The 15,538-nt window shown below is 40.5% G+C and overlaps 1 protein-coding gene across 1 annotated transcript in view; it reads right to left on the bottom strand.

Annotated features, from left to right (window-relative positions):
• Window positions 1-14,724, bottom strand: part of DGCR2 (DiGeorge syndrome critical region gene 2) — a 32,566-nt gene extending 17,842 nt beyond the window's left edge. The window contains exons 1-3 of the mRNA XM_009085234.1: window positions 14,460-14,724; window positions 9,303-9,335; window positions 4,508-4,630 (exon numbers count right to left, since the gene is read on the bottom strand). Coding sequence (XP_009083482.1) covers window positions 4,508-4,630; window positions 9,303-9,335; window positions 14,460-14,724 — 421 coding nt within the window. The remainder of the gene's footprint in view (window positions 1-4,507; window positions 4,631-9,302; window positions 9,336-14,459) is intronic.
• Window positions 14,725-15,538: the final 814 nt, after the last annotated feature.

Below are 15,538 nucleotides of genomic sequence, written 5' to 3'. Positions count from 1 at the left end.
AAGAAAAAAAAAAAAGGAAAAGGAGTTCAGCAAGGGCTCAGAAAAGGTGTGGAAATGCTCAGAGATTTTTACAGTTACTACCTAGCTTTAAAAAAGACGTACTAAGAAGTGCACAAATGTGAAGAGTCACTTCAAGGAAATACAATATCCGTGGAGAAATAAAACACAAAGCTGTTTATGAGCACTTCAAAACACTGTGCTGCAGCTGCTGCTTCATCAGTTCCTGACTATACCTTCAGCTGGCTGTGCTGGGGAAGGCAACCCCCAAGTCTGCACATTTCTTCCCAATAAAGTATCTGGGGAAGTCCTTAACAACAGCATACAAAACGACATTGCTCAACATCAACAATTACAGTTAGCTTCCTAGCAAGACTGTTTCTGTATGAAATCAGAGTCCAAGCTCAACTGAAAAACATGTAAAATCATACTGTTTGCTGTGGAACCACAGGGCAGTTCACCCTACTGCTATCCACTGCTTCCAAGTGCGGCCCCAGAACACCACCACCACCAGGACAGCCAGCTGCTTAGTGCCAAGCGTAGTCTCAGGTTCAGGGAGGCAATGGGGAACAAACCCGAGGAATTCAGCTCACTGAAACGATCCAGTGTTCTTGTTTCTGACCAAGCAGGTCTAGAAAAAAGTACTGAGAAATACTTTCTAAAGGAAGAATTCGGCATGGGTGTGCACTGCAGGATGAGCTGAGGGTTTTCAAACTCGGGTACTGGGAGAAACCCAGACAGTTGATGGCACAATCTGATCACTTATTCCCAGAAAGAATTCCATTTTTAAAAAAAGAAACAAATGAAGGAAGGAAACAGAACGATCATCAATATAACTGCAAGCTGAAAAGCTGATATGGATAGGATTTGTGAAAGGCACTGGAGTTTAAGATATCCATTCTCATTCACAGGCAACAGAAACAAACATCAAGCCTGTAGTGCTAGAAGAAAACGTAGGCAAACAGCCAGAGCTATACTAAACCCTGCTCTGCTCATCCTCCTGAAAATGAGTTAGACCAGAAGGTCTGCAAAGAAGGTAAGATATCTGCAGAAGCTGATCTGATATTCTGGTAGAAGCAAAGCTGGAAATCCAATAAGCAGCAAAAGGCAAACTGCAGATCCCTTCCTTCTTATGGATTTAAATACAGAACTTTTATAAAGGTGGCAAAGTTATGTTTATAGTTCAATTACTTGTATAGAAACATAAGAGAAAGTGAGTAGAAATAATAAATTCCCATTTGTAAAAGTCCTTATTTAAGATATTAATGCCTGTTTCTACTATTTCACAGAATACAACACTTCGGGATAAACTATTTTTAGATCAAGTACTGTTGACATGGAACAGTACACAAATTTCATGAAGCTCCACTGCTTAAGTAGAAGCAAGTCACAGGCACATGCTACATAAACCCTCCCAGCAATTTTTAGTATGCTCACAAGAGCAAGCAGCCAATGGTTTTAGTCCACCAGAGAGATGAATTGAGGGTAATCACCACTGCAGATTCCACTGACATGTGCGTGCCTAGTGGGAAGGGTAGGGGGAACAGCTCTCTGCATATGGCAAATTTGGGACTGAAAGGAATTTCATATTTTAAAGGAAAATGGTCATTCTGATAAGAGACAGGAAGAATAAAACCAGCTATAATGACTATCTTCAGAGAAGTCTATGGTCTAGCAAAAAAATAGGCATTTCACACACTTATTCAGATTGTCAATTAATTAATGCCTTACCTAATTGTGCTCTGAAAAAATGACAGAAGAAATTATTCTAACAAAAATATCTTAGGTTTTGGGGTGTTTCTTGTACTTCAGTCAACACTTGATTAACCAAAATTAAGGATGCCCTTCTTTTAATAGGACCTTTGGTACTAACACAAATGAAATCAGGCCTAAAAGAGGCAAACTAAACCAACAGTGGCAAATAACTTACAATGGCTTTGTATTAAACCTCTCCAAATACCAACATTGAAACACACCTTCAACACCACTACAAAATGGTAATTCACTGCCATTGATCTCTTCCAAGTTGCTTGTGTTGGAGTGTGCCATTAGTAGCTCAAAGGCTGAAGATGAACAAGCTTCCCAACCATATTCAGGGCCCTTTCCTGCAAGCTCTTTTCATACCTTTTAATTTAAAGGTATTTTAATTCTCCAAGTTTCACAAGTCCAGGTGGCCTCACTAACTAGGCCTTTTAGTGTATAGCATGACTTTATTGACATTAAGAACTTTAATTAAAATGCATTTACATTTAGCTGAATCATCTCACTAGTGCTCATCCAAAGTTATTTTCTAAATTTGAAGTTCCTTGTAAATTCAGTGGCCAAAGAAGAAAGTTGCCACTCCCAAGTATGACTCTGTGTTACTATTATTAGTCTCATTAGCTCCCCAATGTATGTCCCAAGGCTTAGTCTCTCCTATGACTGGTCACACATGTATTGCTTTCCCCAACATAAGAAAACTGTGCTCCTCCAAAACGATTCTAGCCTCAAGTTGACTTTCAACATTCCTTTCTATGTGCCAGCACACCATTCACAGGCACACCAACCTCTTCTTATTCTTGATGATTCCAACATGCCCTTCAACACCCATTTCAGGTCACAATGCAATCCCACCAATTTTTTTGTTACAGGTATAATAGTTTTTGCATCCTACACCAGTAGTTCTTGTTCCTCTGGTTTGCTGGCTACACTCCTTGCATTACTGTGCAAATATCTCTGTTCTTTCACAAAAGCCACACCTGCTTTCTGGCTGTTTTACTGAGCACAGCCTTTTTACCAATTACTTAGCTAATTACTCTTCTCATCAAGTGGAATACCTTCCTTCTCTATGCTGTCCATCATTTTCCCCTTTAGTAATTCTCCTCTTCCTGAGAACAGACATGGTGGTGAATCAAGTCTCTCACACACCTCTCTCTTCATTTCTTTAAGCTTAAAGTTCTTCTTTACCCCAAAGACAAAACCAGAGCCTATCTACTAAGAAATGTCATTCCCATAAACTCCTCTTCCTATCCACATATCAAATACTCTTTGTAACTCCAGTCCTTGAGTCAACATCATCCTGGTGCATACTCTATCCAACAACTTCAACTGCTGACTTAATACATCAGACAAGATGATCAAAAAAGTTTTCTACTAATGTGAATGTTCAAATGTTCCCACAACTGAAGTCTTCAGTGCTTTTTGAGTAAATCCAAACATTAACATGACTCTGCCTTCCCCTAGTTACTGACTTCCATTAGCCTCCAGAATTTTATTAGGTCCCTCGTTTTTCACATTTGGACAAAGTTAGCTAAAAAGAAATAAGAACAACAGCACAACTGTAAAAGCATCATTCTTTAGGACACCCATATTGCAAAGAACATCCTTAAACAGTCCCTCAATGGCACAGCTTAATTGTCAACGTCAGAAGAAGCTACTCTTTTAATTATTTGTGCGTAACACACACTGGGGAGATGGCTAACTACAGCACAGTTTCAAAGTTTGAGTGTTAGATTTACTTCTCTAATTCCTCTAGAAAATATGAATATTTAAAAGAGTTTGTTGCTGTAAAACACCAATATTACTATTTTGTAGCACCTCTTTAAAACAGCTCAAAATTCAGGATGATGACAGACTTAACGATGTGATAACAATGCCAAAGGTCACAAGATTCTCTTCCGAGAAAACTAAGTTGTTCACTGGCAAAGAACTTCTTAAAACAGTTTTTGAATGTAACTTAGTCACACTGTAGTGACAAAAGTTTTGAGTTCTGCCACAGTTGAATTTTTGCTTTCAGATACCTGTTCAATTGTTCTTATTAAAAAAAAATGAAACAACAAGAATAACTACAAGTCCCTTCACTTTTAAGATACACAAAGAGTTGTACTGGCCTGTTTGTCAAGAACAAATGAAAACATTAAAAATCGTGATTATATAGTCACAATCAAAATTTTTTCTTTCCTTGGTTTAAGGCACAGCTCAGCATCCAGTAGCTTTAGCAGAGAACTATTGCTAGTGACAGGCTCCTGAAAGCATATATGGTCACAGGAGTCTATGAAGAGCATATATACCAGTTTGTCTGGCAGAACAAAGTTCTCCACTTGAGCACAAGAAGCATAATCAGAACAAGGAACAATAAAACAAGCTCTACCCAAGCCCAACAATGTCATCCAGCACTGTCTGAGTGATATACAGCCAAATCAGTAATTCCAAATTTAACCACAGGCCTGTGTTGCTTCAGTTTAATTGCAACACGATTTTTACCTTGTCATGAAAGTCTCTTTTTAGACTACAAACTCTCCTCATCCCCAGGATACCTGCTCAGACTGTAAGAATGGAAGGATAATTCAAAGGAGCCAAAAATTGTTTGCTGCATTAGCTGCTCAAAATGAAGTCAACTCGAATTTTGTTACTGATGGGTACTGCTGCTCTACCAAACAATCAAATAAAAACAAGCAAGCGATATGAAATAGTTGAGTACTGCTGCAAAACAAGCTGATGTGGGATGGGCACTCTTCTCACATTTACTTACCTGGACAGTCAACTTCATCACTCTCATCCTCACAAGTAGGCCATCCATCACACTGCCAGTTGGAAGGGATGCACTGAATGGTACCACTCCGGCACGCAAACTGCCCTGGGGTGCAGCGGAGCTCTAGGAAAGAAGCAAAAATTTGTGCTTTGTTTGAAATGTTATTTATTCTTGCAAATTTATACATATATTAATCACCTGTCATGTAATGTATCACTGAAGCATAATGAACAAAATCTCTGGATAACTCAGCCTGTTAAACTGTCTCATTTCCGATCATTTCATGTTTAACACTGCATGTTTGTGGTTTTAACAGACAGGAAGGCTTGGGAATTAATTCTCTCAAGACATTCGTGGTAAAAGCTTCCTGATAAAGATATCAGCTATCACCAGTGCATTACCCATTTACCTCTTGTGGGGCACTGAGGGCTACTTGCTCACTTTTCTCAGAACCGAAGTTCAACAAAAATAGGTTATGGTAGTTAAGTGCTACACTATGCAACAAACTCAGAATCTCATTTCCATTCTGATCACTATGTGTGTCAGGACCCACTGGACTCACACAGATCTCCAGCCTGACTTAGAGACATTTCATAGAACTGCTTGTAAAACAAGTTCTATATCCATGAACCTGTTTTTATTTTCTAGCTTAAGCTCTTAGTAGAAGTTCTCCATAGGAGCATATCCCTTACAAGAAACCGTCAAAATCTGCAAACATGTAGCTCCTGCAAGCACCCTGTGACTTGCCATCATTACACTGTCACACCTCATTAGCATTAGAAAAAGGACAACTTTTTTCCAAGTTTTTCTATCAATTCCATCTATCAAATGCCAGAACCTAGTAATTCAGCTTCATTTTGGGTCCCTCAAAACATTTTTCAGGAAAAAAACCACCTCTGTCTACACAAGTGCACAATTCTAAGCTTGTTCACAGCCAGCAGGTCTGCCAGTCACCATCACCATCCACAGGCTCATGTTCACACCACACAATCACTTTCATCTTTCGTCTGGATGTAGTGGTTGCCAATTTTCCAATCATTGTTTCTGAACAATTTATCATGTTTTCCTCCCAGAGAGCTACAATAACCCCAAGTAATTTATCTTTAGAGAACAAGCACCCTTTTAAATGGGAAACAAAGTTTAAAACACATTCATCCCTGATTTTGAAAGAATCAAACAGGCAACTGTTTTGCAGGAAGAAACCTCTAAAAGAAAATTCAAAATACAGGTATGCATTCTCTCATCCACAGTTTACAACTTAAGACCAGAACTGTAATTGCAGTTGTTGTTTCTTGAAACACATGTCTAAGCTAAATCAAGACAGAGGTCACATTTAAGTGGTCAAACAACATGACCAGGTGTAATAAAACCAGTCACCATTCATGCTCAACAAAAACTGTACACATACACCTAGTAATTAGCATAAGATATTGATAACAGGCTTCTAATTCCATGTTAGACTAAAATCCAGTCCTACTACTGGTTTCTCTATAAAGCACAGACCTGCTCTCCTAGAAAAAATAAAAGCAGGCACATCCTCTTAGCAACCACCTACTCAGAGCAAACATTCAGGTCACAAGATGCTAAGAACTCACATGGACCTGCCAGACTACTGACGGCAACAGCAGACCTTACAGCACAACAAGACTGTTCTCACCCATTTAGAGCTTTACTCAGCCCAAGCAGCTAACAGAGAATGAGCACAGGGGAAATGGAAAAAAAATATATTACCAGCTTAGGTCATCATGATTTCCCCCTCAGAACAAAATCTGAAGTAATTTACTTAGACCAAAGAGGGAAAAGGGGAATAAAACATGGGGGAATAAAAATAGGGAAAAAAGCTTTACTTGCCCAATATACCAAGTGAGAAAACTTAAAACCTGTTTTAAAATCTATGTTAGATAATTTCAAGGCTAATCTTTTAGTTAGTTATATCTCTCTAAGTTAAGGGAAAAAACCCCAAATAAAACACCACCACACAAACCACCAAACCAAACACACACAAAACCTTTGAAAGCTGAAATTAAAACACTTCAAGTTCACAGAAAAATGCCAACTCTTTGGTAAATCACTGCAGCTTCTTTCACCACTTTTGCACACGGTCAGCACGCAGAGCAAGGTTTCTTAGAAAGTCCTATTACTGCCGTTCCAAGTACAAAATGTACACCGGAGCCTGTGGTACATCTTTTAACACAGACTATCCTCAGCCCAGCTCCAGGTTTCCATTGCATTCACCTGTAGTTATGGCAAAATCTGATACTTTAAAATAAACTTGATTTTTACTGCTTCATTTCAATGCACACACCCTGTGAAGTTACACTGCATCCCTCTGGTTTTGTGGGCAGCATGAATGCCAACAAGCACATGGGAAAAACAGTCAAGAACACTTTTGTCTGTCAGCAATTTCATATATGCTATTACTATTTTAAGTACAATTACATATGACTGGTTCAGATAAAAGGATGACTCCATCCCAATATTATGGGCATTAAAAAAATGCCAGCTACATGCCGTAACGCCATGACTTCCTGTGTTAGAGACACTCCTCTCTGAAGAACGTGGATACACAGAAGAGTACAAAACATTTCTCTTAAAACACCACTCAAACCAGCTGAACCATTGTTCCCGGTGGAGACCATGCTATGTCAGACACATTAATTATTACAGACTAAGGGACATGATCTGCCACACAATTCTATTGCAAAGGAGGGAAAGTGACACAAAGAAATCCTGAGAAATTAAAATCTCCATATCCTGCAAATGCTGTCAATAGTCTCTTCTGAGCCACCCCAACCCAGAGACCATATCCCCACACATTATTCAACTACCTAAATCATTGTGCAGTTTCTGGCAGAGTTTCAGCTGAATTGGTTTGCTTCTAAGTGACATCTATTGTGGTTTAGCACAAAGAGAAACAACATGCAATCATCTGAGAAAAATCTAACCACCTCTCACTTGTGCTCAGGATGCGTTTGGACATACCTGATGGCCTCCTTAGGGACTGATGCTTAAGACCAGTTCTTTCAGAAAGCCCTTGCCATTGATGGAGCACAGATTCCCACCAAGGTCTCACCATACTCATCCCAGTGGCTGTCATCTGGACAAGATACAGCAGCAGGCAGGGAGCTCAGCCTGCAGCACCCAGCTGAGCACAAGGGCTGCCTGCTGACACTGTCCCCTCAGCCCAGCGTGCCCAACACAGCCCCATGCACCAGGCTCAGGACTCCCACAGCAGAGCACACCAGCTAACCAGGACAGGAGCCATCAGAGGTAAGATACAGACATAAAAATAGATGGAAGTCTATAATGAACCTTTAAGATACTTAGATAAGGAACAGAGAAATTTGGGAGAGGCAAGGATGCACAGGGTCAAGATGCATGCTAGTTTCCATGACCCTGACAAGCATTTCATTTCAATAGCCTATTTTTCAATCAAAGCAGCAGAAAAATGAAAGCATTTCAAGCTTATCTCTTTACCACAGAAAAAGCAAGTCATGCTGCCAGCAGCACAACAGGAGTCATGAAGACGTATGAGCAGAAGTGAAAGGTACAACATTATGTGACCATCCATCTTTCTTGGTCCACAATCACTTAACATGAGGCCAGACTTTGCACTTTCCAGGAGGGTGGTAAATAAAAGATGCTTCTTTGCCCATGTAAGATTTCCAGTTCTTCTGAAGGATAGCAAAAGTTTCAAAAATACCAGTTCCACTTCTGTCCTTAAAGCCAGGCATCTCTCACAATTCATTGCTATTGATGGTAACTCATAGCAAGAAAGGATGAAGAAGTATCTTAAACTACCACCTCCTAGCAGCACTAAACCCACCAGCTGTTAAAGCAGAAACATTTTGTATTTTCAAAATCATTAGTAAATATGTAAGGGCACAAGTTCAGCTAAGAGCAAGCAGCTGTTGGAGCAGAGGCACTGATACAATATGAGCTAATGGCATCAACAGCTGCCTAGGAGTGAAGATGTGGAAAATGCAAACTCCTCCATTGCTCACGCACGAGGTGACGAGTTACATCAGCAGTATTATGATTCACATACGCAGTTCTAACATAAAAGCCTTCTTTTTCTGTAAGGATCTGATGCAGTCTTTACTATGTTACAGCACAAAATTTAGTACACCAAAATCTCACTTTAGAGCAATTAAATTCATCTGGCATGTGCTGGGAAGAAGGGAGGTAAGTAAAACACTGGAAATAGCAGCAATTGTTGTTTTTGCACTGTACATAGTATAAACTTACAAAACCACAAAGTTCAAGCAGTGCGAAAACACAGGGAGGTGTCATTATAGTCTCCTCACTGTATCATAGCACTTCTGCAACATTAACCCTCAACAGCCTTACCAACCGCTGTATCCTTCTGCCAGTGGTTACAACAGGTACAGAAAAATTACATGATTTGGCAAAGGCTACAGATAAGATGAACCTATGAGAAGTCCTGACTGCTAGTTCCATGGTTTCATTATGACACTGTGCTTCTTCCCTAAGACCCAAGCAACCTGCTGGATCACCAGCACACCTGTACCTGAAACAACGTCTGTCTGTCAGAAAAGCCAACAATTAGCAATTTCACCTGTTCTCTCTACTATAAATTGGCAGAGGAAGCAAGAAGTTCCTTAACTTTATATAAAAAGAGAAGAAAAAATGAAATTAGATTCAGACCATCAGTTCTACAAGCATAATATACCACCCAAGATAAAACTTACTGTCAAGTGAAGGCCAAAAACATTCAATACCAACTTGTTGGGACACATCATTAGATAATATAACCTGTCCACAAGTCACTCACCTGAGAGAAGTCTTGCCAAAGCTAGTCGTGGACCTGTAATTTGAAATTTAAAAGAAAACTTACAAAACAGTTAGAAACTTAATCAAACACCAGAAAGAGACAAGATTATAAACAAATTTAAACAGTGCCATACGAACAGGAAGTTTTCATCTTCTTTAGCTGCCAAATATTTTTCTGAGTCAGTCAGTGACAAAACTGATCAGATTTTTGACTAACAGAAAAATCTAGGTTTCATACAGGAAAAACCTCATTTTTCAAGGTGGTTGCTTACACTCTCACAAAAAGCTTTTGTTCTAAAGATCTTCCCAACTGCATGTTGAATGCCAGGTGTTTCACAGCACATACGGCTCAAGTAGCTTTTTCACTTTTCTTTACAGCACGCTGATTCCCAGATTTTCTGCTAAGTACTCAAAATAGCCATTTACAAGAAGCATTATCCACAGGAAGGACTACATGATAGACAAAATCACACGTGCACCTGCCTGCTTTAATTTCCAGCTAGCTTCATGTGCTTCATAAAACATACAGATTTTGGCCATTAGAAGATGATCCAGGAGGCCCTTTCAGGTTTAACAATCTCGTGTACTTTTTCCATGTAATCAACAACACTTCCCTCCTGGAGCCCAAGTGCTGGGAAATCACAGTGCATCCTTCCTGCAGCAGATGCACACTGGTCAGTGTCCTGCTCTGGGCATCACACTACCTGCAACCTGTATTTTCTGTTTCATTTTCAAGTCTTTCAGAAGTGTATTTGGGCTAAAACACCTCCTGCTCACATTTAAACTGTAACTAATTTCTTATTCATCTTCCTCTTTTTTATGTAAAAGATATGGGACAATTACTTCTTCAAAACAATTATTTTATTTGAAAGAAAGCAGGGAGGATCTATATCCAGTATCTGAAACTTTTTCAACACAGTAAATGACACTTTAGAGCTTCCAGTACCAAAGCAAGGCTGTAACAGGCACATGAGACAGTGTTGATTCAAAACAAGTTCACCTTGCTGGTTCAGTTTGCTCAATGCATGTGATCATTTTGCTTTGAAACATCAAGCTTCAGATCAAATTAAGCTACTGTCTGTCCACACTAATTTTAAGTCAGACCAGCTATGGTTTGTCCCCCTGCAACCAGAAAGGTTGCATGCTTCATCTAATTCAGCAGAAACACAGTAGGACAAATCCAGTATGCATTAATGTGCAATTGGGGCTTCAGAATAATTGTCTGCCAATGAAGCTAGGACATGTATTAATGTGTTCATTTTTTAAAACTTTAGCTCCAACAGAAAACATTTTCTGATATGCTGAGATTACACACATCTCAGAGGCAAAACAGCTGTGTGCTACCAGCTGCCCAGAAAACAGACTTGGGACCATCAGAAAAGCCTCAATTACTGTCCAGAGTCACAGGTCTAAGCCACGAAAGGCTGGTACTAGGTCACACCACCACTGGGGTAAGAGAAGCAGCAGGGGTGGAAACAGCACGTGGGAATGGGCAAAAGCCAGCAGCTGTATAAAACTCTGCCAAGTGACAGAAGTCAACTGCCCATGGACATCAAAAAAGCACCCTTCTAGTATACAAGCACTATTTACTCATCAAAATACTTCAGAAAGATGGTGGGTAAATGAGAAAACTTTGATACTGTCTTCACATGATTATCTATCCTCCTTCAATTGAAGACAGATATAAAAGACATTCAGATGGAATAAATGCTACATCCAATAAAAATGCCAGTGGTCCTGTTTCAGGCACATATAATAAACACCTCCTGTAAAGCATTAGGTGAACACAGTTTTCAAAATCTAAACTTCAGCCTTCTGTTTTCAAGACACTGAAGATTACCATTACAGGAACCAGTGGAAAAAGGAGCACTAGATCCTAAAGCAGAAATGTATCCCTGGCAGACAGAAGATTGCCCTCACTAATAAACCAGGTGTTCTTAACTCTAATATATAAACCACTAGCAGTATAAAAACCTTGATATTATGTCAGTTCAGACATAGAGATGAGGAGCCAAAGGCCAAAACTAAAGCCTCCAAAATGTAAGCCTCCATTCAGGAAAAGTGCTTTGATACAGAAATTAAACTCAGTGACTGCAATCACTGATTATCAAAGTTTGGGTTCCTCTGTTTGCAATTACTTTTCTTTATTAAGGGATTCACCAGTCAGTAAAGTCTGATACATTAAGAAATTCTTTTAATAGCTAAGACTACAGATGCACATTGGACCTTAACATTTATGGAGCAAGTATAGATTTGAAGCTATTCTGGCTTTTAATACAAAGGAATGTCATTTTTCATTTGCTGAACTAATTGCTTTTGTCTGCTGAGCTTCATTTGTATGGAAATTGAAATCTGGTTAAATGTACAAACCCAGCATTTAATGTTATTTCAATTACAAGCTATTACTCTGAAATGCATGTATTGAAAAAGATAAGCTCAAAGTACATGGTTTGGTTTTGTACATAAGCCTTTATAGAACAATGGTAGCTGTGTGTACCTCATGGTTGGAGCTGGCAGAATCTCTGGCATTAGTTTTATTTACAGACTGAAGGAAAACAAAAGACAAAAATACTTCCTGCTTTCTCAGAATAAGACAATCATTGTCCCAAACCAGATGATCCAACCTGTAAGAGAATATTCTCTTCAGGTTTCAAGAGGCAATTACAGCCATCAAAAGCTGATTAAGCATTAACAAAAACCCTAACTACAAGTGCTTAGACCAGTAACTCCTCTTACTCAGATTTTAACTTGTCCAACAGGTCTTATGTTTTATAATACTCAACCTACATACTTAAGACCTGTACCCACATGCTGCAGTATCATTTCATATTTTTACACATTTAAGAATAAGTATATTAAAACTGAAAATTGCTTTTTTCTTAAAGCACTGTTTCTATATAACCTGCCCTGTGCTACACTGTATGAGCATGAGCAGACCCTAGCCCCCTTCAGCAAGAAGCCTAACCCTCTAAAGTCCTTTGCTCCTGGAGATTTTGCTCAACAATGGTGCCCAGCAAATGCCTGCAAACGAGCATCAAAAACAAAACAATAACAAAAGGAACACCACACCCACCACCATCACAGGAACACACACAGCTCAGTATGTAGTATTTATGCTCAAGGGGAAGCATAACACTATTTCTCTAGACTGGTATTCACTGCAGTAACATAAATTTGAAGATATTCTTAATAATCCCAACACAATACCACAATGGTTATCATAATGTAATCCTCAGCAGATATGTGAAGAAACTGTCCTTAAGGTAGTCCTTTGCGCTTGAAAAGCAGTCTTCCTAACTTGGATGTCTCCCAAATCCACAGGTGAAGTTCACTGGAGCAGGTACTGTCTGTCTATCACAGAATTCCTGAAAATCTGCCTGCATGTAAACAGCATTGCCAACCGGCCCCACCTCTGCTCATGGTGGCCACGAGTCAGTTGCTGAACAGTTTTCAGCGACAGAGAAGCTGAGTATGAACTGTGCTTCAGGATGTTCTGACACCGTCTTTGAACACATTTTCTTGCTTTTAACTTGTCTTGGAGGTATCCCTGACCCCACGCAAAGGCTCTGCTCTCAGAGAAGCGAAGCCATACTGAAATGGAATTTCCCTCAGCTCCAGATATCAGAGTTTTCACTAACCATTCATTTCCCAGCAGGTCTCTATGTCACTTGGTGACTCTGAATTCTTTTAAATTTATCATTATACCCCTGACTGCTGCATTCAGTGTAGCAGAGTAAGTACATCCAGTACTTTATAACAAAGCCACAGTAGGAGAAAAGCAGACCATGATAACACCAACTTACTTCCAGAGAAGAAAACTATTTGTGAAGCTCATGTGTCACCACCACACAGTTCTACATTTCATAGATCAAGTTTATTAAAGTTTCTCAATAACACTGGTTCTGTTTATTGTTTTTCAAATTAAAAGTCTATAGAATAATTAAAATTAAAAACCTTCTAGAAAAATTAAAAAGCTAGAGAATAACAGAGCACTCCATGTTCAATTCCACAGGAGATAAAATGCTTGGCTGTTCACCTGTGATACTGAAAAGACACCTAGGAACTACCCTTAGATCATGTAGCTTTGGTTCATCATGGCCTGAGTATGTGCAGGAAGGTATGAAAGCACAACAGCACATAGCACAGAGCCCAGGGAAAGAAAAAGGCCCCATGATATGCTAATAGCCAGAACACAACCCACACCTATTGTCAAATCTAATTACAACTCCTGAAAATTAGCATTTTCTGCATGACCTCAGCATGCTGTTTCATGAAGTAATTAAAACTGTGACAGCACTCCAGCTGAAAACTGTAAATCCTTAATGAATAACTCTAATCAACAGTGTTCTGTCACAGCACATTATGCTAGATCACACCAATATCCATCAAAAGATTTTACAGCACATTAAGGAATGGCAGCACTCCCTCTTCCCCTCACCACCTCACATTTGCTCTCCATGTATCCAGACCCCCAAAGCTGGAAGACAGGGATGGGGAGCAGAACGAAGCCCCCATAATCCAAGGGGAAATGACAAGCAACCAGCTATGCCACTTAGACACACAAAAGTCTATGGGGCTGGATGAGATCCAGCCAGAAACACCGAGAAAGCCGGTGAAAGTACTCATCAAGCCACTTTCCATCACTTATCAGCAGTCCTGGCTAACAAGGGAGGTCCCAAGTGACTCGAAGTTAGCAAATATGACACACATCTACAAGAAAGGTCTTAAGTAGAATTCAGGGAACTACAGGCCTGTCAGTCTGACCTCAGTGCCAGGGAAGGTTATGGAGGAGATCATCCTTCATGTCATTACGTGGCATGCACAGGACAACCAGGTAATTGGGCCCAGCATGGGTTTATGAAAGGCAGGTCCTGCTTGACTAACCTGATCTCCTATGACAAGGTGACCCACTTAGTGGACAAGGAAAAGGCTATGGATGCCATCTACCTAGACTTCAGTAAAGCTTTGACACCATTTCCCAGAGCATCCTCCTGCTGCTCATGGCTCAGAGGGTGTACTCTTCACTCAGTGAAAAAACTCAGTCTGGATGTCCAGGCCCAGAGAATGGTGATGAAAGGAGTTACATCTGGCTGGGGCTAGTCACTAGTGGTGTTCCCCAGGACTCAGCATTGGGGTCAGTCCTGCTTAATGTCTTTACTGACAGTCGAGTCAAGAGGATCGAGGGCACTCTCAGTCAGTTCACAGACAAGACCAAGTTGAGTGGGAGTGTTGATCTGCTGGAGGGCAGGAAGGCCCTGCAGAGGGGTCTGGACAGGCTGGACTAATGGGTCGAGGGCAATTGTGTGAGGTTCCATAAGGCCAAGTGCCAGGTCCTGCCCTTGGGTCACAACAACCCCATTCAGTGCTCCAGGCTTGGTGAAGGGCAGCTGGAAAGCTGGTTGGTGGAAAAGGCCAAATGGCATCCTAGCATGTGTCTGCCATAGTGTGGCAGGACTAGGGCAGTGACCATCCTCCTGTGCTGGGCACTGGTGAGGCACCTCAAATCCTGGGTGCAGTTTTAGGCCCCTCACTACAAGACTGACACTGACGTGCTGGAGTATATCCAGAGAAGGATAATGGAGCTAGGGAAGGGTCTGGAGGACAAGTCTGATGAGGAGTGGCTGAGGGAGCCGGGCAGGCTCAGCCTGGAGAAAAGGAGGCTCAGGTATACCTCATGACTCTTTACAACTACCTGAAAGGAGGTTGTAGCAAGGTAACGGTTGGCCTCCTTTCCCAAAGAATGAATGACAGGACAAGAGTTGCACCAGGAGAGGTTTAGATTGGATATTATGAAATTTTTCTTCACTGGAAGGGCTGTGAAGTATTGGAACAGGCTGCCCAGGGAATGAATGGTGTAGTCAACATCTCTGGAGGCATGTAAAAGATGTGTAGATGTGGCACTTAGAGACATGGTTTAGTGGTGGACTTGGCAGTGCTGGGTTAACACTTGGACTCAATAGTCTCAAAGGTCTTTTCCAACCAAAATGATTCTATGATTCTATATTTATTATACCTACACCCTGCACAAGCTTGGAACTGACCCAGTTTCTCCTTGCTCACAAGTGTCATTCACTGCAATTCATTGTCTGCTCTTTGTCTGGAGGGCAAACTCAAAGCCAGCAAGGATGGGGGAAAAAAAGAGAAATCAAAACAACAACAGAAAAAAAGCTAAGGCAGAACAAGAGAACTGGCACTCAGCCAAAGCAGCATCAGAGCTTGAGTGGGAACCCTGTCTAT

The sequence above is a fragment of the Acanthisitta chloris genome, unplaced genomic scaffold (assembly GCF_000695815.1).
Source record: "Acanthisitta chloris isolate BGI_N310 unplaced genomic scaffold, ASM69581v1 scaffold11252, whole genome shotgun sequence".
Taxonomy (NCBI): Eukaryota; Metazoa; Chordata; class Aves; order Passeriformes; family Acanthisittidae; genus Acanthisitta; species Acanthisitta chloris.
This window is presented reverse-complemented; position numbering and strand designations above follow the sequence as displayed.